This window comes from Temnothorax americanus, unplaced genomic scaffold (genome assembly GCF_048541705.1).
Source record: "Temnothorax americanus isolate GAGA-0224 unplaced genomic scaffold, ASM4854170v1 Scaffold65, whole genome shotgun sequence".
Classification (NCBI taxonomy): domain Eukaryota; kingdom Metazoa; phylum Arthropoda; class Insecta; order Hymenoptera; family Formicidae; genus Temnothorax; species Temnothorax americanus.
In genome coordinates, this window is record NW_027509787.1 from 703,692 (window position 1) to 726,579 (window position 22,888).

The window sequence follows — 22,888 nt, forward strand, 5'->3', positions numbered from 1 at the left end:
TTTTTTTTTTTTAGAAAGTGAGTGCCATTTACAATTATAAAAGTACCGTAAAATCTAAATTAAATAAAAAAAAATAGTAAAATTAAATAAAAAAGAAAAATCAAAGGACCTAACTCATTGTAACTCAAGTGATTTGATTTTTTGTGTTTTTAACCATGTTGTACCGCTACGATCATCTCGAGTAAAATATACCTTATCAAAAAGAAAAGTCGCGCTTCAAGTGATCTATTACAATTACAAAAAAGAAATGATATCTCTTTAAATTAGAGCGCCAATTACAGAGAGAACATGTATATTGCCTCAAAAAATAATTGTTGCACTACTTTGAAAAATCTTTACATTGTGTCAATTAGAAAAGAATGTATGATAACAATTTTATAAGATTAAAAAATTTTATTTAAATTTAACAAGGGAATACAAGATATTTAAATACAAAGTTTACATGTGTATTTTTTAATGGTCACAAAGAATTACAGAGGTAACAGTACAAAATACAAATATTTTATTAAAATATTTAATCCAACGAGGGAATACAATTTGTATTTAAATATAAATTTTATATATGTATTTTTCAATAAAATAAAATATTTAATCACAAAGAATTACAAAGGTAACAGTACAAAATAAAAATATTTTATTAAAATACATAAATTTTTCTTGTAAAAAAACTTGGCGCTGTTAGACCTCGAAATTTTAAATAAATAAGGACAACAGTAAATAAAAATAATTTAGAGAAAAATGCGATGGGAGTAATATTAAATGATTATCAGCGTGGATGTGGGAGTGAATGATATGGGTGTGCGTGACGACGCGGACGGCGGATAATGCGGCTTATAATTAAGTATAGAATAAATTTATTTATTTATTTAAAATTTCGAGGTTTAACAGCGCCAAGTTTTTTTACAAGAAAAATTTATGTATTTTAATAAAATATTTTTATTTTGTACTGTTACCTTTGTAATTCTTTGTGATTAAATATTTTATTTTATTGAAAAATACATATATAAAATTTATATTTAAATACAAATTGTATTCCCTCGTTGGATTAAATATTTTAATAAAATATTTGTATTTTGTACTGTTACCTCTGTAATTCTTTGTGACCATTAAAAAATACACATGTAAACTTTGTATTTAAATATCTTGTATTCCCTTGTTAAATTTAAATAAAATTTTTAATCTTATAAAATTGTTATCATACATTCTTTTCTAATTGACACAATGTAAAGATTTTTCAAAGTAGTGCAACAATTATTTTTTGAGGCAATATACATGTTCTCTCTGTAATTGGCGCTCTAATTTAAAGAGATATCATTTCTTTTTTGTAATTGAAGCGCGACTTTTCTTTTTGATAAGGAAACATAATTTTGTGACGTGTATCACTTGAGTTATAATTTTTCGGAAATAAAGATACTACTGCTTAGATTTTTTCGAAATTTTTCGAGATATAAAAGTCTACCACTTGTTACTTAAGTTTTTTCGAGGTATAATACTACCACTTTCATTTTTTTTAGGTAACAACATATACACTACTATACGTGTACTTGGCGCCTTTTTTTTACCTTTTTTAAAAAAGGTAATTTTGTGCGGATATCACGCCTTTTTGTAGTATATTACGCATTTTATAAACAGTATGTACAGGATAAAGCTATTTGGAGGTATAATACTACCACTTTGTTTTTTTCGAGGTAACAACATAACAGGGTAACAACATAATACATATACACTACTATGCGTGTACTTGGCGCTCTTTTTTACCTTTTTTTTAAAAGGTAATTTTGTACGGATATCACGCCATTTTGTAGTGTTACCCATCTTAATCTTATAAACAATATATCTTATAATCTTATAAACAGTATATAATACAAGGTATGAAGCTAAAATTGTTACGGACTATTATTTCTAAAGAAAACAACAATTTAATATTTTGCTTAGTTTTTTTTAAATAATAATCTGTAACCCTTTTAGTTGTACACCTTGTATATATTTTTCAATTTCAACATAAAACATAATCGCAATAAAGCATGATTAATGTTAATAAGTCGTTAACTGTAAAATTCTTTATTTATTTTTATTTGCGTGTCTTACTGAATGTTGTTCGCAACTGTATATGTATGTACCGATATCTTCAGGTATCGATATTTTTGATAATTATTTTTACGTCAGACATAATTTTAATTCATCCAATTTTTATTATGTCTAGACATAATTTTTGTCCAATTTTTATTATGTCTTGACATAATTTTAATTTAGCAATTTTTATTATGTCATGACAATTCTAATTCTGCCGCTAGGGAAATTTTAAGTCGATTCTTATGAATCAAGATTGAATTTAATGTCTAGGTGTCCCAGGTTGCTAATGACGAGGTCCACATAGTGCGCTCTATAGTTTTCGGTGTACAGGTGTATTAATACCTTGAATTCGATGGCCACGTGTTCCAAGTTGCCGATGACGAGGTCCACATAGTGCGCTTCGTAGTTTTTAGTGTCTACATGTATTAATACCTCGAATTCGATATCTACGTGTCCTACATTGGGTGCGTTCAGCCGATACTCCTCTAGCCTAGCAATCGTGAGCAGACGCTCGTTTTCGCTCGTTTCCTCTCTTTTGACCTAATGGATTAAAAGGAGAGGAAACGAGCGAAAACGAGCGACTGCTCACAATTGCTAGGCTAGCGGAGTATCGGCTGAACGCACCCATTCAGATTTAAAGTTATTAATACACCTAGACACCAAAAACTATGAAGCGCATTATGTGGACCTCGTCATCGGCAACCTGGAACACGTAGACATCGAATTTGAGGTATTATTACACCTAGACACCAAAAACTACCGAGCGCGCTATCTGGACCTCGTCATCAGCAACCTGGGACACCTAAACATCGAATTCAAGGTATTAATACACGTAGACACCGAAAACTACGGAGCTCACTATCTAGACATCGTCATCGACAACCTGGAACACTTAGACATCGCATTCAACGTATTATTACACCTGGACACCGAAAACTACAAAGCGCACTATGTGGACCTCGTCATCGGCAACCTGAGACACGTAGACATTGAATTCAACGTATTCTTACACCTGGACACCGAAAACTATGAAGCGCATTATGTGGACTTCGTCATAGGCAACCTGAGACACGTAGACATCGCATTCAACGTATTATTACACCTGGACACCGAAAACTACGAAGCGCACTATGTGGACCTCGTCATCGGCAACCTGGGACACCTAGACATCGAATTCAACGTACGATTACACCTGGACACCGAAAACTACCGAGCGCGCTATCTGGACCTCGTCATCAGCAACCTGGGACACCTAAACATCGAATTCAAGGTATTAATACACGTAGACACCGAAAACTACGGAGCTCACTATCTAGACATCGTCATCGGCAACCTGGAACACTTAGACATCGCATTCAACGTATTATTACACCTGGACACCGAAAACTACGAAGCGCACTATGTGGACCTCGTCATCGGCAACCTGAGACACGTAGACATTGAATTCAACGTATTCTTACACCTGGACACCAAAAACTATGAAGCGCACTATGTGGACTTTGTCATCGGCAACCTGGAACACTTAGACATCGCATTCAACGTATTATTACACCTGGACACCGAAAACTACGAAGCGCACTATGTGGACCTCGTCATCGGCAACCTGGGACACCTAGACATCAAATTCAACGTACGATTATACCTGGACACCGAAAACTATGAAGCGCACTATCTGGGTCCCGTCATCGGCAACCTGGGACACGTGGACATCGAATTCAAGGTATTAATACACGTAGACACCGAAAACTACGGAGCGCACTATGAGGACCTCGTCATCGGCAACCTGGGACACGTAGACATCGAATTCAACGTGTTATTACACCTGGACACCGAAAACTATGAAGCGCACTATCTGGACCTCGTCATCGGCAACCTGGGATACCTAGACATCGAATTCAAGCTTAATTCATAAGAATCGACTTAAAAATTCCCTATCGGCATTTTCTGCCAAGCGTAGAGAATCTTCTTTTCCGTTAACTCAATATATATTATTTATATATATACCTAATTTTTACCTAAATAGAAATCTTCCTTCTGACCGATAAGTCTATCGACCTAATTTCGAAATACGCGCGCGATATCGAAACTGGCGATACCTGCGCCGCCAGCGTCGAAAAAGTGAAAGTGACGTTTCTGATTATGACGTCATCATATCAGACGTCGGCGTTAGAAGTAGAAGAAGAAGTATCTTAATAAAAAATTTTTCACATTTGGACTTTGCGTCGCAATATCTCCGCTCGTAGGGCACGTAGCGGAATATTATGAGAGAAACCCCCCCCCCCCTAATTGGACCCCAAGCTATCGATCAAGCCTACTTAGAACTTGATCCGTTCACTCGTTATCGAGATCTCAACATCTCGGGTACTCGCAACCCGTCGCGTCGCGTAAAAGAGTCACGGTCGGTCTCGCTCCGCGTGTACTTGGCGCGAGACACTACCGTGTCTCTTGATTATATTATACATGAGTAAGTAGTGATGTTGCATATAAAATATGATAGCGGTATCTCTACCGGATGTTAAAAAATTATCGTTTTAAAAATTATTTTTTTTTCGACACCCTATAGATGTCGGAGTCAAATTAAACCATACTTGTTTGAACCTTCCTAAGATATCCTACTAGCCTTATTTTCAAAGTCCTAGCTTTTCCCGTTCCGGAGAAAAAAAACTTTGATTTTTTAATTTAACGTCATAACTCCGGAACCACGTTGTTCTAGAAGCTGATATAAACGGTAATTTAGTGTTGGGTCATGAGGTTACTTTATGTTTGAAAATCAGCCTGATATCGCTGGGGGCATTCCGCCATAGGAAAACTGGCCAGATCCTTTAAGAAATGAGATATTTCTAAAACTTTTTTTTATATGTAAAACATACATCACATTAATATTGTATTTTAAGTTTAAAAACTTTTTACTAAAATTTTCTTATTTTTTAATTGTTTAAACAATACTAATTATTATTTAATATAAAAAATATTGAGTTGTTTGACATACATGCAAAGTCTTCATTTTAGTAATTTTTTATTGAAACGCTAACTTTTTGCAGAGATTGTACGGCCAATACATCCTTAAGCAGTAAGACGTAAGCTGAAAGGAAATCAACAATTTGGATTCGCTATCGCTTACGTTATGTCTTAAGTTCTTGACTGTTTGGCTGATAAAAGGCCGGTCTACAATGGGTATCGCAAGTCGTGAGTCGTGAGAATTGACCAATCACAGTCTATTATACTTCTTGCGGTCGAAGAATAATAGACTATAATTGGTCAATTCTTACGACTCACGACTTACAACAACCGATTGTAGACTCACTGCTTAAGTTTTTCTATGTGCCCGAGCCTTAATATCTAAAATTCCTCGTTCCTTATATTTTTGATTATGCGGGGGCCCTTACGATAATATGGCTCTGTGATTCATAACATTTTAAGATCGTACTTAAGACGGTCTTAGGCCGGGTCTACAATGAGTCGCAGTCATAAGAGTCATAAAAGACTTTCGCACACGAATCGCCAATAATATATCATTTATCCTTGTTGTTCACCTTGTTATTAACCTTGTTATTACGAATGTTAAACAAGGATAAATGATGCACTGTGTGCATTATGCATGAAACGAAATGCATCCAGAGTTCAAAACTATGACAACAGATATAAACCTACTTTGTAAGATACTTAATTCCATCGCTAACTTTATGACAATTCATAAATTTTTCAAATCAAATACTTATCAGAAACGATTAAATTCAACGAGTTTAATTTAGCAGTGTTATCTCAAATACATTGCGTACATTATACAAGGTGTTTCAAAAGATTACTGCCAAACTTAAGGAGCGTATAGAGAGGTCAAAATGAAACAACTTTCAATTAGGAAAGCCTATGTTCTCCGAAGTAATCCTGGAGTCAGTACAGGCCTTTGAATGTATGGAACTCGGATAATATACCAATGAAATAATTGTAATTTGCTATCCTTCCACTAGATTTATTTTGTTTTTATTAAGGTTTTGTTTTATTAAGGGTACCGTAAGATACCTGGGATATTGAGAATGCGCCAGAGTTCTGTTAGAAGATGCAATGCTTACATTGAATGTAGAGGTCGCTAATTTGAACATCTTTTGTAAATTCTGTTTATAAACTAATGTAATCCTTAACAAAGCCTTAATAAAAACAAACTATAGCTAGTAAAAGAGCAAATAACGATTATTTCATTGGTATATCATCCGAGTTCTGTACATTTAAAGGCCTGTACTGACTCAGGATTACTTCAGAGAATATAGGTTCCTAATCGAAACTTATTCTATTTTAACTCCTCTATACGCTCCTTAAGTTTGGCAGTAACCTTTTGGAATACCCTATATACTGAAGATGTGAATTGACAAGTACTTTGACATGTATGATTTTAAAGTAAAATAAAATTGTGAATATTAGAAACTCACCAACTTCCCCATAATTCCCGTTCCTACTGTGTCAGTACACACATTTTCAATGAATGGCACATGAGCCTCAAGTGCATATACCAACAGCATTATGCCCACTAATCTGACAAGAGCAACTTGCGTATAAATTCCTCCAGGATGAAGTGAATTGACTATAATTTGCCTATGGATAAATTTTTTAAGTTAAACAATTGCTGTGTGCTAACACATTACTTTTTCAGGTTCAACACAAATGACGTACCTCCATTCTTCTTCTCTGGGAGTTTCGTGAAATAGAAATGCCTCTTTGCTTAAGTCTAATTCTTGGAATCCAATAGCGTATATATCTGGTGGCATTTTGTCTATGCTCAACCATTGATCTAACTTAATGCCATTTGGGGGTTGTCCATTTACGTTCCACGTGCAAGTAAGTATACTATAATTATAAGTAATCATGTTACACATGAATAATCGTGATATGCACAAACACATTTTTTAATTCAATAAAAAAAAATGGAATGCAGAGTTGTAATAACGTGGGATAACGAACCGAAATGTTTTACTATATGTATAATCATCTTCTTTACAGGCCATCTGATATCGTACCACCGATTCTCTTGCAGCTACTGGAGATCTACCAGAGGCGATGCTTTGTCTTGGTATTGCTAAATCATGATTCTCAAGATTGAGCAACTGTAAAAAATAAACTTTTACTCTACAACAGATTCCATCACTCTTATTTATTTCCATAACATTTGTTATTATTATTATACATTAACTCACAGAATCGACAGCATCTTGCATATCTTTACCACCGGTAGTTAAATTTCTTGTACTTCTCGTTAGCTTTTCGATCCACGAAAATTCTGCCGCTGGGCTCTTAGCAGTCTGATACACTAAAATCACAATTATTTTATTTGAATATCTTCTATAAATGCCTTCTACTAAAAATTACATCAAATGCATACGCGCATGTACATACCTTCTATCGCTCGAAATATCTCTGATACTAAGGAACTGGTTGCTTCTCCAAGTTTCATTTCAAATATCAGACGAAGTTTTCTCGATGTGATATTCATGAATATATCAAGACCATCCTGTGCTTCACCATTAGTATCTTTAGTTAAAAAAACAAAGAAAGGAAGAAGTTTTAATTAGGGAATTTTTAATTATAATTACAGATATTTATTTAAATAATAAAAAAAATCATTAAAACAGGCAAAATTTTTAGTTACACGATTCAGTTACTTTAATTATATTTTTATGACAAAAAAGATCAAAAGAAACACGAACTACGATAACTTGTTTCAAATTTAAAAACTAAATGTAAGTATTTTTAAAAGCTTTAACACAAAGCCCTAAATCTATGAATCTAGATGAATCGGGAGAGGCTCTAGAGAAATATCTAATATCCGCCAGAAATCTACTAGGAAAAGAGGAAAAGCTATGCTACGTGGTCAGATCAAGGCAAGGAATTCACGGGAGGTGCTTTTAAAGAGGTATTAATAAGAGAAAAGATAGAAGCCATATTTGCGCCACCGTACACTCCAGAACATAATGGAGTTGCAGAAAGGTTCAACAGAACATTGCAAGAGAAAGTAAGAACATATATGTTCGACTCGGGATTACCAAAGAGTATGTGGGAGTTGGCAGTTGACGCTGCAGTGCATGCGTACAACAGATCTCCACACAAAACTATAGAATACGAGATCCCGTTGAAGAAGTTTTCACCAGAAACGAGTTGTCACTTTGAGCAAATAAAGAGATTCGGATGCATTGGATATGCAAGAGTACCAAAGCCTACGTCAAAATTCGATAAGAGAGCTATTAGAGGTGTGTTGGTGGGATATACCGACACTGGATATATACTCTGGCTTCCAAGTACAAGAAAATTCATAGAGTCCGGACACATTCGATTTAATGAAAAAATAACATATAAAAATGTATATCAAAATAGTCAAACGGAAGAAGAAAAAGACTCAGACAAAAATTGGATGAAAGACTTCGTAGAAGATGAGAAAAAGGGATAACAAAAATTAAAGATTCCTGAGAAAAAGAAAAGAGGAAGACCGAGAAAACAAACAACCCAATTTTAGAAAAACAGAAACAAAAGGTCGAACGAAAGGAAAGTGAAACTCCAATGACTAGAAGTAAAACCAAAAGAAAATTAGAAGATAATGGAGACACTGATGTGCGGAGAATAATAGAAGATATTAGCTTTGCTAATTATACTACTGTGAAAAATATTCAACAGAATATAGAGAATGAAGATGAATTGAGTCGATGTCTTATGGCATCATTACATAGAGAGCCCTCGACATATGAAGAAGCGATGACAGGCAGCGAAAGAGAAAACTGGAAAAGTGCTGTAATAGAAGAACTCGAGTCTATGGAAACCAATCAAGTATGGACGCTTGTTGATAGACCGACAGAGATGATGGATGGTAAACGAGCTAACATTATAGATTCAAGATGGGTATTTAAGAGGAAATTAGAAGCAGATGGATCAACCAGATATAAAGCAAGACTGGTGATAAGAGGATGTAAAGACAAAAATGTGTATGATCTGAAAAAGACATATGCACCGGTTTCAAGATTGTCTTTGGTTAGATCCATATTGGCAATAATAAACAAGTATAATTTATGTACCTGTCAACTAAATGTAAAAACTGCATTCCTGAATGGAACCATAGAAGAAAAAATATATATGGAAATTCCAGACGGAGTAGAAGTGAATGAAAACACCAAGAAGACTAAGGTGTGTAAATTAAATAGAGCTTTGTATGGATTGAAAGATAAGTCCAAAAAGATGGAATAAGAGATTTTCAGAAGAGGCTAAGAAACTTGGATTAGAGAATGATCTACATGAGCCATGCCTGTTCACGTGAAGGAAAGAAGGCAAAATAGTAATCATATTACTTTATGTAGATGACATGTTAGTGTTGCAAGCAATAATCTGAAGAAATTAGAGGAAATCATAGAGAAGTTGAGTAAAATCTTTGAGACAAAGAATCTTAGAGAACCTAAGAATTTTCTGGGAATAACAATAGAACGAAACAAAGACGAAAGATATATGAATATTCATCAGATGCAATATACTGAGAGCGTACTGGAAAAGTTCCATATGAATGAATGCAAGCCTCAGAGTACTCCTATGGTAACCAGAAGGATGAGCAACAAAAACAAAACGAATAAATTAGAAGAAAAGAACACTGGAAAAGAAATTATAAGAGTACCTTATAGAGAAGCAATAGGAAGCTTGATGTATCTGGCGAATGCCACACGACCTGATATAGCTTTTGCAGTGGATTATTTAGCAAGGAAACAATTAGAGCCTGCAGAAGAAGACTGGCAAGATGTAAAAAGAGTCTTCAGATATCTTAGAGGAACTGCGAATCGAGGATTAATATTTAGAGGTAAAACAGACGTGTTAGAGTCACTAACAGACGCTAGTTTCAGAGATTGCATTAATTCTACATCCACTGAAGGATATATAATCAAACTATTTGGAGATGTGATAGCATGGAGAAGTCATAAACAGACATATGTTACTCTCTCTACTTGTCAGGCAGAATATCTAGCAATGAGTGAGGCCTGTCAAGAAGTAATCTCGTTGGACAAGTCGCTCAGATATGTTGTTGGAAGAACATTCTTGCCTGTAACAATATGGTGTGACAACAGAGCAGCAGGAAACTGCACTAAGAAGGAAGGAAGTCACAAACTTAAAATGTTTGATGACAACTTAGAGGAAATAAAGAAAAACTTAAAAGAAAGAGAAGAAACTGGAAACAGAAAACATATGGCTGACATTCATGAAAATTTTATCAAACAGTGTGTTGATCAAGGGAAGGTGAAAGTCGAATGGATTGAGACCAAAGAAAATTTGGCGGACATTATGACAAAACCTTTACCTTTAGAAGCATTTGCATATCTAAGAGATAATATAATGAATATAGAGTCTAAACGAAATTAGAGATTAATTTTACTCGGTAACTGATTCTTGTTGTGTTTCAGATAAGGACTAAGTATAGAGAAGGACTGCGGATCGCTCGGGAGGGAGTGTTGAGAGCCGGGCTTTAAACGAGCGATATGCTCCCGCCTTTAGAGAGGGCAGCTCCCCTGTGTGGCGCGCGTTCTAAGCGCCATTCGTGCGGTGCGGTCGTTGTCTGCGTGCGGTCGTCACGGTCGTGTCCAGAAGAGCCTTGACCATCGTGGAGTCAAGACGTATTGTGTTTTTGTGTGAATCAAATAAAGAGTTCCTACATAATAAAGAACTTGTAAAGTCAGTGTCCTGTTCATCTCCACGCATCTCGCGTATCGTCCTAAGCGATCTAATTACTACAAACACCCTATATAAAGTTAATTGTATACAATAGTAATTATCGTAATTATTGAATAAAGTCAATCCAACCAGCACTGTCTTTTAAGGCCGGTGTCCACGATGCTAGAACCCCAACATATAGTAATAACTTTTGTAAAGTATTATAATTATAAAGAGGCCTTTCTTTGCCCGAATTATACATATAAACGTTATTATTATTAAAAATGTAAGCAAGTGTAAGCTAAGTCTCTTAGGAAAAAATGGTCTGTATAATATCCAGTTTAAGTATCTTTTTCATTTAAGTGCGGATAAAGAAGGTATTTGATCATTTAGTGTGATTGCGGTCTCTTTCATTACATACCAAGTTCCATGCCTAAATCACTAAAGATAAAAAAATCGTTATAGTACTATTGTAATACATTAATAAAAATATGCGAACAAGTAAAAAAAATGTACTATAAGAAAACAAATAGCATATTATATTTATTTTTTAATCAAATGTATGTAATCTTTTTATAATTAACTAGCTGGTTACCCGGGCTTCGCCCCGGTAACGAAAAACTATACACTCTATAGCACTCGCCGGAAAATTCTACTTATATATATATATATATATATATTTTTTTTTTACGTGAATCTTTCCGATATTTTAATAGTTATTCTGCTATTTGGGGCGGAGACAAATCCAACAAATCAGAGATCATTAAAATCTGTCCAGCCGTTCTTGAGTTATAAATGGTGTAAATAACCCGACTTTGTTTTATATATATAGATTTGCTATCTATTACTATTTGTTCGAAGGGTAACTTTACCTTTTGTATCTTTTCCAAACTGTAATTGTGTATAATTTATTTATAATTAACATGACAGTGTAATGACCGATAAAGCAAAAGTTAAAATTGTTTATTTTGCCATTTTTTCTTCAAAATGCGATGACACTATATATGTTTTCAAAATCGCTTGTTCTTGACGCGATTACCGTATCTCTTGAAACATAAGATGCTCGTCATATGACAATCAAAACTGATGAGAGTATAACATTATTATATAATAATTCCTATTTTGTAGTTGTTACAGAGAAATTTATTACGAAAAACCCTCCTGGTCGTCCATTATTTAGTTGCTTTCGACAATGCTAGTGCAAGATTAAAAAGGCGAAAAGCGGCTGAAATGATAAAGCAATATAATGTTAATTAATATATATATATATATATATATATATATATATATATATATATATATATACAGTGCTACTATTTCAAATCTTAGAAAAGCGGAAATAGTAAAGCCGTTATAACAAAAAGTACTAATGCAGTTAAAAATACACAAACAGAGTAATTACTCGTTTAACATCTAAAAAAGCCCTTAATATGATAATTACAGCAAAACTATTAAAGGAAAGTTATAAAATAAGAAAAAATAACATTAAGATCTTTTATTTAAATGTTGATGTAACATTTTTTTTTTTTTTTTTTGCTGAAGTTATAGAATTTTGGCCGCGTTTTCCGCGACTCGGCCTACTGTACGGCACTAAGTGTAGATTGACTTTACTCAATAATTACTATTTTACTAAGCATTATAGAAAAAAATGATTCAGGACTTTTTGACTCAATTTTTTGTAAGGAATATCATTGTGTAAATAGTGGGCGCGAATTTGGTGACACCCTGTATATTAAAAAAAGTATGTGTATTAAAAGAGCACATTTCTGATGTAAATTGAAATCTTTGAAGTAGAAAATAAACTTAAATCCAATTCAAAATAGTTATCTATTTAGAAGTGTATAAATAAATATAGGGCATTCCATGCCAAATCACCGAGGATTTTCCTCGACCATTTTTGATTTGGCAGAAATTTTTTTTATGTTTTTATACTAAATAAAAGTAGCTTCCATGATTTTTTTTAGATTTTTATCTTTACCCATACTTAAGGTATGAATTTTTTCAAAAATATGCGGTTTAAAATTTAAAATGCCCGTAACTTTAAGAAAAAAGATATTGTAAAAAATGAGGTGCTTCTTTTTTTTCGTTTTTCACTGTACTTTTCGAAGAAAATATCAATAAAATTTTTAATATTTTAGGATTTAAATAAAAAAAATTTTTTTTTTCAATGCGACTGTTTTGATTTTTTTCAAAAAAATCTCACAAATTCTAGACTTATTGGTTTCGAAATTTTTAAGCCATTGGTGAAAATGAGATTTCAATAATTTCGATTTTTTAAGGCTTTTTATTTTTTTTTTTGAAAATAATTTTTTTTGAATAAGATGGACTTTACCGATGACTCTACCAAAATTCAAATATTTTTTATTTTTTATTTGCATTTTTACTTATTTTTATTATTGAATTAATTTTTTTTTTATAAAATATTATAAATTGGGGAACTTAAGGGGTAAAGCCACTCTAGAATTGTTAAAAAATCGATTTGTTTTTTGCTTAAACGATGCTTTAAGGTCTTAGAAATAAGGTACATACACTTGGTTTCAAAGCTCGGAAAAATCTCTATTATCCCTTTTTCGTAATCCGTCTGCCGGCGCGTTCGGGGCGCGCTTCGAGCGTCTAAAACTTTAAACGCGTTTTTCTCAAAATCGCTTTTTTAAAGTCGGGCGGAATCAGAACTCGAACACCTTTTATCCGATTGACTTGAAATTTTGAGTGAAACTTTACAATAACATTATCTTTAGAAGTACCTAGGGATTTGGCGATAAGTTAAACAAAACTTTTTTTATAAACAATTTTGTGCGACATTTTTTAGCGAAAAATGAAGCACTTTTTTCCAACATGCACCATTCTTACAAAAAATGATATTTCGCAATTCCCCTAGGTACGTCTATAAAAAATCTTATATATTTTTCAAAAATCTTTGAATTTTTGTTCCAGCTCAAAAATTAGAGGAGCTTCGATTCCGCCCGTTGAACGCCTTCCGCAAAAAGGCACTTTGGAGCAATGGCTCTGGCGCCGTCATTTTGGCAATAATTAATAAAAAAAAATTTTTTATACTCTTTAATATATAGGTAGATAATAAATAGAATTAAACCGATTTTCATTTATGATTATTGTATTTCTGAAAAAAATTGTCAAAAATTGGCTTTTTTTGGGACTCTAGAGTGGCGTTACCCCTTAACTTAATTGGGGATAGCATGTGATACATACGCATGAATCATCATACACACTGATGTACTCTTATATTAGATTTATAATCTCGATTTGGAGAATTCATTGATGTTTTTCTTGTTGTGCAATTCAGGGAAACTCATTTTCACGTTCGTATCAATGGTATATCTTTTACATGAAGCACATCTTGTGATGAGTTGACAGCGATCGCTGTAACTCGAGACGCCATATTAGGATAAAAGTAGGTGAAGAAATCTGTAATTCCGTAATTTTTTCTCGTTTTCTATATAAAATCGGAGTTTTCCTAAATCAGTGACGTATGTACTGCTATTATGGAGAAGCATTTTTAACTCTGTCAAATTAATACGACACTACATGAGTAGAAAAAAATGTAATTTTATCGATAAAACAGACGAGCATCACCTTAACATCAAACAATGAATCGGTAATATTATCTTGAAGTGCTGAAATATCTGCGAGAAAATGTCAGGAGAAAAAGGCCAGAACTATAGAGAAACAAATCCTGGTTCCTCTATCACAACATGTCCACACACTCATTAATGCCTATTTGTGAGTTTTGTGCCAAAACGGAGACAACTGTGCTTCCCTGACAATTTTCTCACAGATGTTTCAGCACTTTAAAATAATACTACTAATGATTCACTGCTTGTTTGATGTTAATATCTTGGTTGTAAAACGTATTGTCATCCATTTTGAAAATCGCAGAACACTTACAATGCTCTCAAAAACAAAGCGATATAGCAGGATAACTAATCACAATAGAAAGACATGATAAACAGGAAGTTACTTGCTAAGATCGCTGCTGGTAGCACTGCTTACTGCACATTGCAATGTGCTTACTGCACATTGGTATAACATTAGACGATTTTTGGCGATCGTTTGGTATGGTTTGGTACATATACCAAAGTTGCTATCGGTGGTTGCTATTGGTTCTGGTGCAATTTAGTACCCTTTGGTTGCTTATACCAGAGTCACGCCAAAAATCACCTATTGTATTAAAGCACTGTTATAAACGCTCAGAAAAATTTTTTAACAGACCACGTATAGTTTTTTAATTAATGTTCATAATTATATTAATATACAAAGTATCAGGTAATAAGCTAACCACTTCTCGTAGACTGGTAGAGTAAATTAAACTGAAGCAAAAAGTCATTGTTTTGTAAGTTTCAAAATAATTAATGAGAAATGTACAAAATGGTAAAAAACTTTTTGACCTGCCTACAAGAAGTAGGCCACTTTACCTAATATCCTATATAGAATTAATATACAACATATAGAAAAGCTTGAAAGATACCTATACCACATTTGAAATCCTGATCAATAGGCAATATTCCTTCCAGAGTAAGATCGCTATACACCTGTGGTGGTGTTCTTGAAGTTAGAAAGATTGCTAAAGCATGGGTTGTGCCTTTGTAAATAAGAGCTATATATCTTGAAGATTGTATCCAGCCTTGTATTAATGACGCTTCTGTAGCCTTAGATTAATATAGTTAAGGCATTGCAAAAATATATGTTATTCAGTAATATCAAAGTGTGATGATAAAATGATTTATAATTCAACATAGTATTTTTAAACAATAGTAAATTGCTATCGATCAATGACAGTGAGAGCTTTCCAGCAAGCGACACAAGTCGACAGAAACATATCTTTCTATTTTTATTTTTTTGGCAATGAGTAACAAAGACAGAACGACACTTGTATCGACTTGTGTCGCTTGCTGAAAATCTCTCAGTATATTATCTGCTATTCATTAAGTTCAGAAAAGGATACAGTTACAACGGTCTCGCCCGACACAAATTTTGATTGCACTATCGCTAATGGCTCGGATGTCGACATCTCACTTGTTCACCGTATATAAGTAATCAATTAAAACTTATATAATTATCTAAAATATACAATTTATGTATATCTGCTTTACTTTGTATGTTATAATGTATAATATAATGAAAATAAACAGTCACTTTTGACAACTCACTTCTGGAACTTTGTAAAGCGAACAAATATATATATATTTGAAATATATATATTATATTTCACGGTCGATATGCACACACATGGGATATCACAGGGATGCGTTCAGAAATTCAACCTGAGTAACTCAGGTGCTTTTACATGGGAGCGCCAAGCGCATGAAGTTAAGGCCATCGCACACAAAAGGTTTGTTCGCGTCGCACGCCCCACCATGCTCCTACTCACTCCAACGCACTCCAAAAAAAAACTCATCTGCTCCAATCGCCACCCTTTATCCGTGATTCAACTGCTCATGTATGGCTCGTAGTCGTGGACGTAAGTAAGAGCCACCGCACAAAACTCTCGTATGGTCACGTAGCGTAACGTAACGTAAATCAACGCACAAGGAACGTATAACGCCGTAACGGCCGTAATAAATACGTTTCTTGTGCGTTGGCTCACGTTATATGTTACGCTACGTGACCATACGAGAGTCTTGTGCGGTGGGTTCTAACGCACAAGCTTTGGCGTGATCTGTCAGGCGGGGACTACGACTGTCGTATATCGCTACGCCATGTTGACCAAGACGTCGCCAGCGTCGACAGCGTTGACTGTTGCTTTGACCAAGCCCCTTGCACAATGCCAGGCAACAGGCAATAGGAACAGGAAATAACCAAAAGTATGCGACGCGAACAAACCTAAAGGACCGTCTACAATAGCTTTTAAGGCTGATTTATAAAAGCCGTAAACTGTTAATTTAAGCCGTAATCTTTAAGAAATTGACCAATCGATTATTCTTCTCACATTCGACTGTGGTTGGTCAATTTCTTAAAGATTACCGCTTAAATCAACGGTTGGCCTCTATAAATCAGCCTTAAGAGAATGCAGTAAGACGTAAGCAGTAAGCTATTGACCAACCACAGTCGATTATTTTTTATTTATAATGCCCGATCTACAATAGCTGTAGTAAGCTGTAGTAAGCCTCAAGCCGTAAGAAATTGACCAATTACAGGCAAATGTGAGGAGAATAATCGACTGTGATTGGTCAATTTCTTACATCTTAAGGCTTACTACAGCTTACTACAGCTATTATAGATCGGGCAAAACGCGTATCGCGTAACCAATAAATTACGACGTTTGACATTTCTGTTGGAACATTCTAAAAGAATCAACGATATGATTGGTTACGCGATACGCAAGCCAATCTTACGACAACGCACAAAGAAAACTCATAACGTATGTACGCAACATAAGACTAATTACGTTAAGGCTGATTTATAGAGGCCGTAACCGTTAATTTCTGCCGGAACCGATAAAGTTCGCATTGCGATTTCAATGGGCGGAATTCATAGACGTTGCTCAAGATTTGTCTTAAGCATGATCTTGGCCAAGACGGTCTTAAGATCGAAAACCGTCTGAAGACGGCTTTACATGCATAGATAAATCTTGAGAACACAAGTTTTGAGCTTAAGATCGTCTTGACGAAGTCTGTGCTTAAGAATATGGCTTCGGCAATGTTCGGGAATCCAAGCTTTTTGACCAATCATGATAATAATTACAAGAATTTACCGGGGATTGCGTCATTCTCTTATATGTTCTGTGGTCATTCTCGCCGTGGCCGGTGGCCGTCATCGCATCGTGTATCGCGACGATTACTTAACCTTAAAGAGAGCGACGGGTGCAGTGGTGGTGTTTTCCCTCCGAGGAGGTACGACGAGCATCATCGCGTCGTGTACCGCGACGATTAACCTTAAAGAGAGCGACGGGTGCAGTGCTGGTGTTTTCCCTCCGAGGAGGTACGACGAGCATCATCGCGTCGTGTACCGCGACGATTAACCTTAAAGAGAGCGACGGGTGCAGTGATGGTGTTTTCCCTCCGAGGAGGTACGACGAGCATCATCGCGTCGTGTACCGCGACGATTAACCTTAAAGAGAGCGACGGGTGCAGTGGTGGTGTTTTCCCTCCGAGGAGGTACGACGAGCATCATCGCGTCGTGTACCGCGACGACTAAAGGCTATTCTACAATTGCGTAAGCGTGGTCGTAAGTGGTTGTAAGAGTGTTGTACGGCGTGGTTGTAGAGCGGTACTGCGGTTGTAAAGCGTGTTGTGGAAGATGGTTGAACTTTATCTTTCACGACTACGCCAGATGTGAACGTAAGAGCCAACCAATCAGAGTGCTGTTACGCGTCATCACGCCGCGCGCTGCTATAATTGTTTTTGTCGAAACAGTAAATACACGTGATCCGAACCGAAGACCGCTATAAAGATCTCAAGAGTCAAGTTATAACATTCTTTCTCGGCATCCGAAAGTATTCTTTTTTTCTATTGTAGTGTTTTTGGTACGTGTTCATCATGGAATACGAGGAAAGTGCTCAGTACGAGGAAGATGAAACTTTTTTAAACTTATTATCGTGTAGAGAATTGATTGGGCTGGTGAGAAGCAACGAATTATTATGGAAAAAAACGATGCATTTCACACAAAGATCAACAAATGAAAAGTTTGTGCTGGACGAGTATCGGAAGTGCCTTGACCTCTGTACTTTCCACTGCACTCTGATTGGTTGCTGTAATCAAGTTTACAACGTATCGTTACTTTATTGTAGACTGAACCGTTGTACAACATTCACGACTACTACTACTCCTACTCCTACAACCTTACGCTTACGCAATTGTAGAATAGCCTTAACGCTTAAAGAGAGCGACGGGTGGAGTGGTGGTGTTTTCCCTCCGAGGAGGTACGACGAGCATCATCGCGTCGTGTACCGCGACGATTAACCTTAAAGAGAGCGACGGGTGCAGTGGTGGTGTTTTCCCTCCGAGGAAGTACGACGAGCATCATCGCGTCATGTACCGCGACGATTAACCTTAAAGAGAGCAGTGTTCGGCAATGTTCGGGAATCCAAGCTTTTTGACCAATCGTGATAAAGATTACAAGAATTTACCGGAGATTGCGAAATGGCATTAAAGTTCTTACTTAAGATTTGTCTTGAGCCAGTCTTGCTCAAGTCGAAAGTCGACCAAATAGTCGACTTAAAGACGGTTTTGTCAGGTTATGTGCTACATTAGTGGTGATATTCCAGTGTCGGGATTGCGTCATTCTCGCCGTCGCGCGTCATGGCCGTCATCATCGCGTCGTGTATCGCGACGATTAACCTTAAAGAGAGCGACGGGTGCAGTGGTGGTGTTTTCCCTCTGAGGAGGTACGACGAGTAAACTCGAGTCGCCGATACTCAAGGCGAGGAGGTGTGACGAGGAAAGTGCGTAGTGATCGATGTGAGAGACGAGTAGCCGAGAACGACGAGGAAGAGCAGAGGAAGCGAGTGCGAAAGGGGAGAGCGAGAGAGCGAGAGAGAGGGACAGCGGACAGGCCGAAGCCAGGAATTCCGACGACCGCGACTCCATCAGGGAGTTCCAGAAGTGGCAACGCATTTTATCACTTTCCCGGCAGCGAGTACGGCACCGTTGGTTTCAGAAATCATAGTACGTTTTCATCCGATAATTTACAAACGTTTCCATCCGCTTAGTTTAAAGTTTCTCTGTACATTCCTGTGATGATGCAAATCTTGCATTTCATCTTCTCTTTTACAGAGCGACAAAGTAAAGTGAAACTCAAAATACTTAAGACTGGTACTAGATAAATTTCCGAAATGGTATGAAGATATGATAAGTGCTTACTTTAACTCATTCTATTATTTACATGTCTTCTATAACAACTGGCACATCTGTCATTGGCATACAATTCAAAGATGGAATTATTATAGCGGCAGACGTCCTAGGATCTTACGGATCGCTCGCTCGTTACAGAAATCTGGAACGTCTTATGAAAGTTAATGATAACATCATCCTTGGTACGTCTGGAGATTATGCAGATTTTCAGTGCATCAAGAGCTATGTGGAAAGAAAGATGTGAGTCTCAGCATAGTTTTTTTTTTTTTTTACATGTCTTTAATATTCTTCAAATAATACATCTTAGTTTATTTATTAAAGTTTGTAAAGTTATTGTCGTTTAAAAAAAATTTTTGGTTTCCAAAAATGTAAAAAAAGGGGCTTTTTTTGTCAACCCCTTTGTTTCAGTCTTGGGGGCAATGTTTTGGGGGATGGATTTTTTTTAAAACCCCAAAAATTTTTCCCTTCCCCGGAAAAAAGTTTTCCCCTGATAACAGACGATAAAAATTTGTTTTCCTTTTTGAAAAATTTAAAATTTTTTGCTGGTTTGGAAATGGGAACCTTTTAATGGGGGGTTTTTCCCAAACATTGTTTTTTCAAGAAAAAAAAAACGAAAAACGAAAATTTTTCCTTTTTTTAGATTTTTAAAAACCCCGTGGAAAAAATTTTGGGAAAAACCCCCAAGATCCGTTTTTGGGGAAAGGGGGTTGGGGGGCTTACATGGAAACCCTATTTGAAAAAGCTTAGGGGGGGTAAAAACCAAAATGAAAAAGGAGGGAACTTTTCGAACTTCTGTACAAAAATTTTGCAATTTCCCTTTTTTACGGGGAAAAAAGACCCTTCCCCCCAAAGGGGAAAAAAAAAATTTTTGACGTGTGTAATTTTTTAATTTTTAATTTTATTTTCAACAACTGCTCTTTTTTTTTGTATCACGGGGATTTTCACAAAAAAAAAGGGGTCGAAAAAAAAGGGCCCCCAAAATTTAGACATTTTTTTGGGGGCCTTTGCTTTTTAAAAATTATGTTTTTTTTACCTTAAAATAAGTTTTTAAAAAAAAGGGCCAGGGTTTTAAAAACGATTCTCTTTTAAAAGAAAAAAATTAAAAAACTTTTTTCCCCTCAATTTTTCCCTTTAAAATTTTCCCTTATATTTTTAAAAGGTAAAAAATTTTTTTTTTCCCAAAAAAAAACCCCTTTTAAAAAATTTGTTTTAATAAACCTATTTATTTAAAAGGGGTTTTTAAAGCGAAAAAAACCGCATAAAAAATTTCAAAATTAAAACGTTATGGAAATTAAAATATAATATAATATAATATAATATATATAATATATAAATATTGTTTTTGGTTTTTATTTTTTTTATTTTTTTTTTTTTATTTTTATTATATTGTTTTTCCCCAAAAAATTTGACGACAGAAAAAAAAAGAACATTTTATTGCATACGTAAGAGTACATTAACTCCCTAATGTATAAATTACTTATACTTTTGAGATAAAATGCACTGGTACGTATGTATAAGGAGTTTAATATATATGTTACAAATGGGCATATACAGCGACAGTTCAAAACTATGTACAATACATTATACTATTTAGCTATTAAGGCGACATTCCATGAAACAATTATTTTGACGACGCTCTAAAAATAAATAAATAAAGGAAAGAAACCGCTTCTTTTGAAGCGGTTATTCATCGGCTAAAGGCAAATTATGTAATTATTTGCATTCTTAATAAATCCAAGAGATTTATCTAAAAAAGTTACATACCTACATATTTATGTATTTAGAACAGTATAGAACATTAATTAGAAAAAAACATGTAGTATACAATTAGTGTTTTGATGATCAGATTGATATTGTACCTCTTTAGATATTAAGTATGTACATGTTTTTTAAACATTAAATGCATATTCTTCTTTGTAATATCGATTCTCTGTGGTGTTTTTATATTTGTAAGTACAAAATAAAAAGACTGACGCACAAACAAGAAAAAAGGAAAAAAAACAAACACGAAGAGGAACCAAGAAGAGATTATAATACAGATATGATATAGGTTAGATTATTGTCTTTATTGTCAAAAAATCTTATCAGATATACATATCATATATAAAAAGAATATTATAGCAGAAAATTATCCTACGTTCTTGTCAAACGTAAAAATTAATTTGAAAGTACAAAAACTAAGAATTAAACATGTTATATTATAATTATTCTGCTATGATAAATACATGAGGAATATAATATCGCTATCAACACGCAGATATTATAAAAAAATGCAGAAGAGAATGTTACAAAACTTGATCATAAGAAATATGTGTCTGACATTCTTTATTTATGGTATACAATATTATAGCGTAATGGATCATAATATGTGTTTATAATAAATATTAGCAAATTCATAGGCCATTCTTAAAAATACCATCTTAAGGGATCAGTATAACCAATATTTATTTAAACTCAACTAAAAAAAGATTTTTGAAAAAATAATATTACTATGATAATAAGCGGACAAATTACAAAATTGGTTATACTGATCTCTTAAGATGGTATTTTTAAGAATGGCCTATGAATTTGCAGAATACATCCAATGGCAAACGAGACTTTAAGAAAAATTGTGTTTCCTGTTATGCGAAATAATCAAGTAACACGTATTATAAGATATGACAAATTACTGATCTTATATGGCAACAAGTTGTGTGTGAATGTGAAATATAAGTAGCAACATCCACACGACATGATTTGTGCACGATTACGTCTCTTGGCCGTTTTCTATTAGTACTGAAAAAGATAAATAAAAATATAGAAGATTTTCAATCAATATATTATCCTCAAATATACGATGACTGCATTTCTGCAATTAGAGAGGTAAAAACCACAGTGGTGTAAGTCAAATTTTTAAAAATATTTTCTTGTGTGCATAGATGCAATCTGTACAATATATAAATTGCATTTATGCACACGAGAAAATATTTTTTAAAATTTGACTTATACCACTGTGGTTTTTACTCTTCCAATTAATGAAGTTACAGGATATAATAACGAGAAACAACTTTATGCAACTCCTGCAGTAGCAGCTAACTTGTCAACTCTCATTAAACATATAGGAAATCTTCTTGTAATGGAATGCATCAAAAACAAGATGAAGAGAAAAAAATTAGTTAAAGACTTCTTAAAATTATTAGTAGTAGATATTGGTACCAGCGTAAATAGGACTGCTTTCGAAATGCAATCGGCGCATAAAAGGCATAAGAAAGTAAATCTGCCGTCACTGGATGATATTAAAAAATTGCACTCATATTTAGTAAAAAGAAGGACTGAAGCTTATGCGGCATTAAATAAATTTTTTA

At 34.6% G+C, this 22,888-nt stretch overlaps 1 protein-coding gene and 1 long non-coding RNA gene across 7 annotated transcripts in view; one reads left to right on the top strand and one right to left on the bottom strand.

Annotated features, from left to right (window-relative positions):
• Ocrl (Oculocerebrorenal syndrome of Lowe) overlaps positions 1–16,040 on the bottom strand; it is an 81,782-nt gene extending 65,742 nt beyond the window's left edge. For 3 of the 5 annotated variants that reach the window (XM_077421188.1, XM_077421192.1, XM_077421189.1), the window contains exons 1-8: positions 15,903–16,040; positions 15,698–15,812; positions 15,221–15,401; positions 7,459–7,593; positions 7,260–7,372; positions 7,027–7,169; positions 6,739–6,912; positions 6,498–6,660 (exon numbers count right to left, since the gene is read on the bottom strand). In XM_077421188.1, the coding sequence (XP_077277314.1) occupies positions 6,498–6,660; positions 6,739–6,912; positions 7,027–7,169; positions 7,260–7,372; positions 7,459–7,593; positions 15,221–15,401; positions 15,698–15,763 (975 nt within the window). In that variant the 5' untranslated portion in view covers positions 15,764–15,812; positions 15,903–16,040. Of the gene's footprint in view, positions 1–6,497; positions 6,661–6,738; positions 6,913–7,026; positions 7,170–7,259; positions 7,373–7,458; positions 7,594–15,220; positions 15,402–15,697; positions 15,853–15,902 lie in introns of those variants that run through there. The other 2 variants (XM_077421190.1, XM_077421193.1) reach the window with 2 other exon arrangements.
• Positions 16,041–17,470: 1,430 nt separating this feature from the next.
• Positions 17,471–19,801, top strand: LOC143905664 (uncharacterized). 2 transcript variants are annotated; one of them, XR_013259283.1, is made up of 3 exons: positions 17,471–17,919; positions 18,574–19,358; positions 19,625–19,801. It is a non-coding gene; the product is annotated as an uncharacterized LOC143905664 (long non-coding RNA). The 2 variants fall into 2 exon arrangements; XR_013259282.1 differs by having other exon boundaries at positions 17,471–17,907.
• The last annotated feature ends 3,087 nt before the right edge of the window (positions 19,802–22,888 follow it).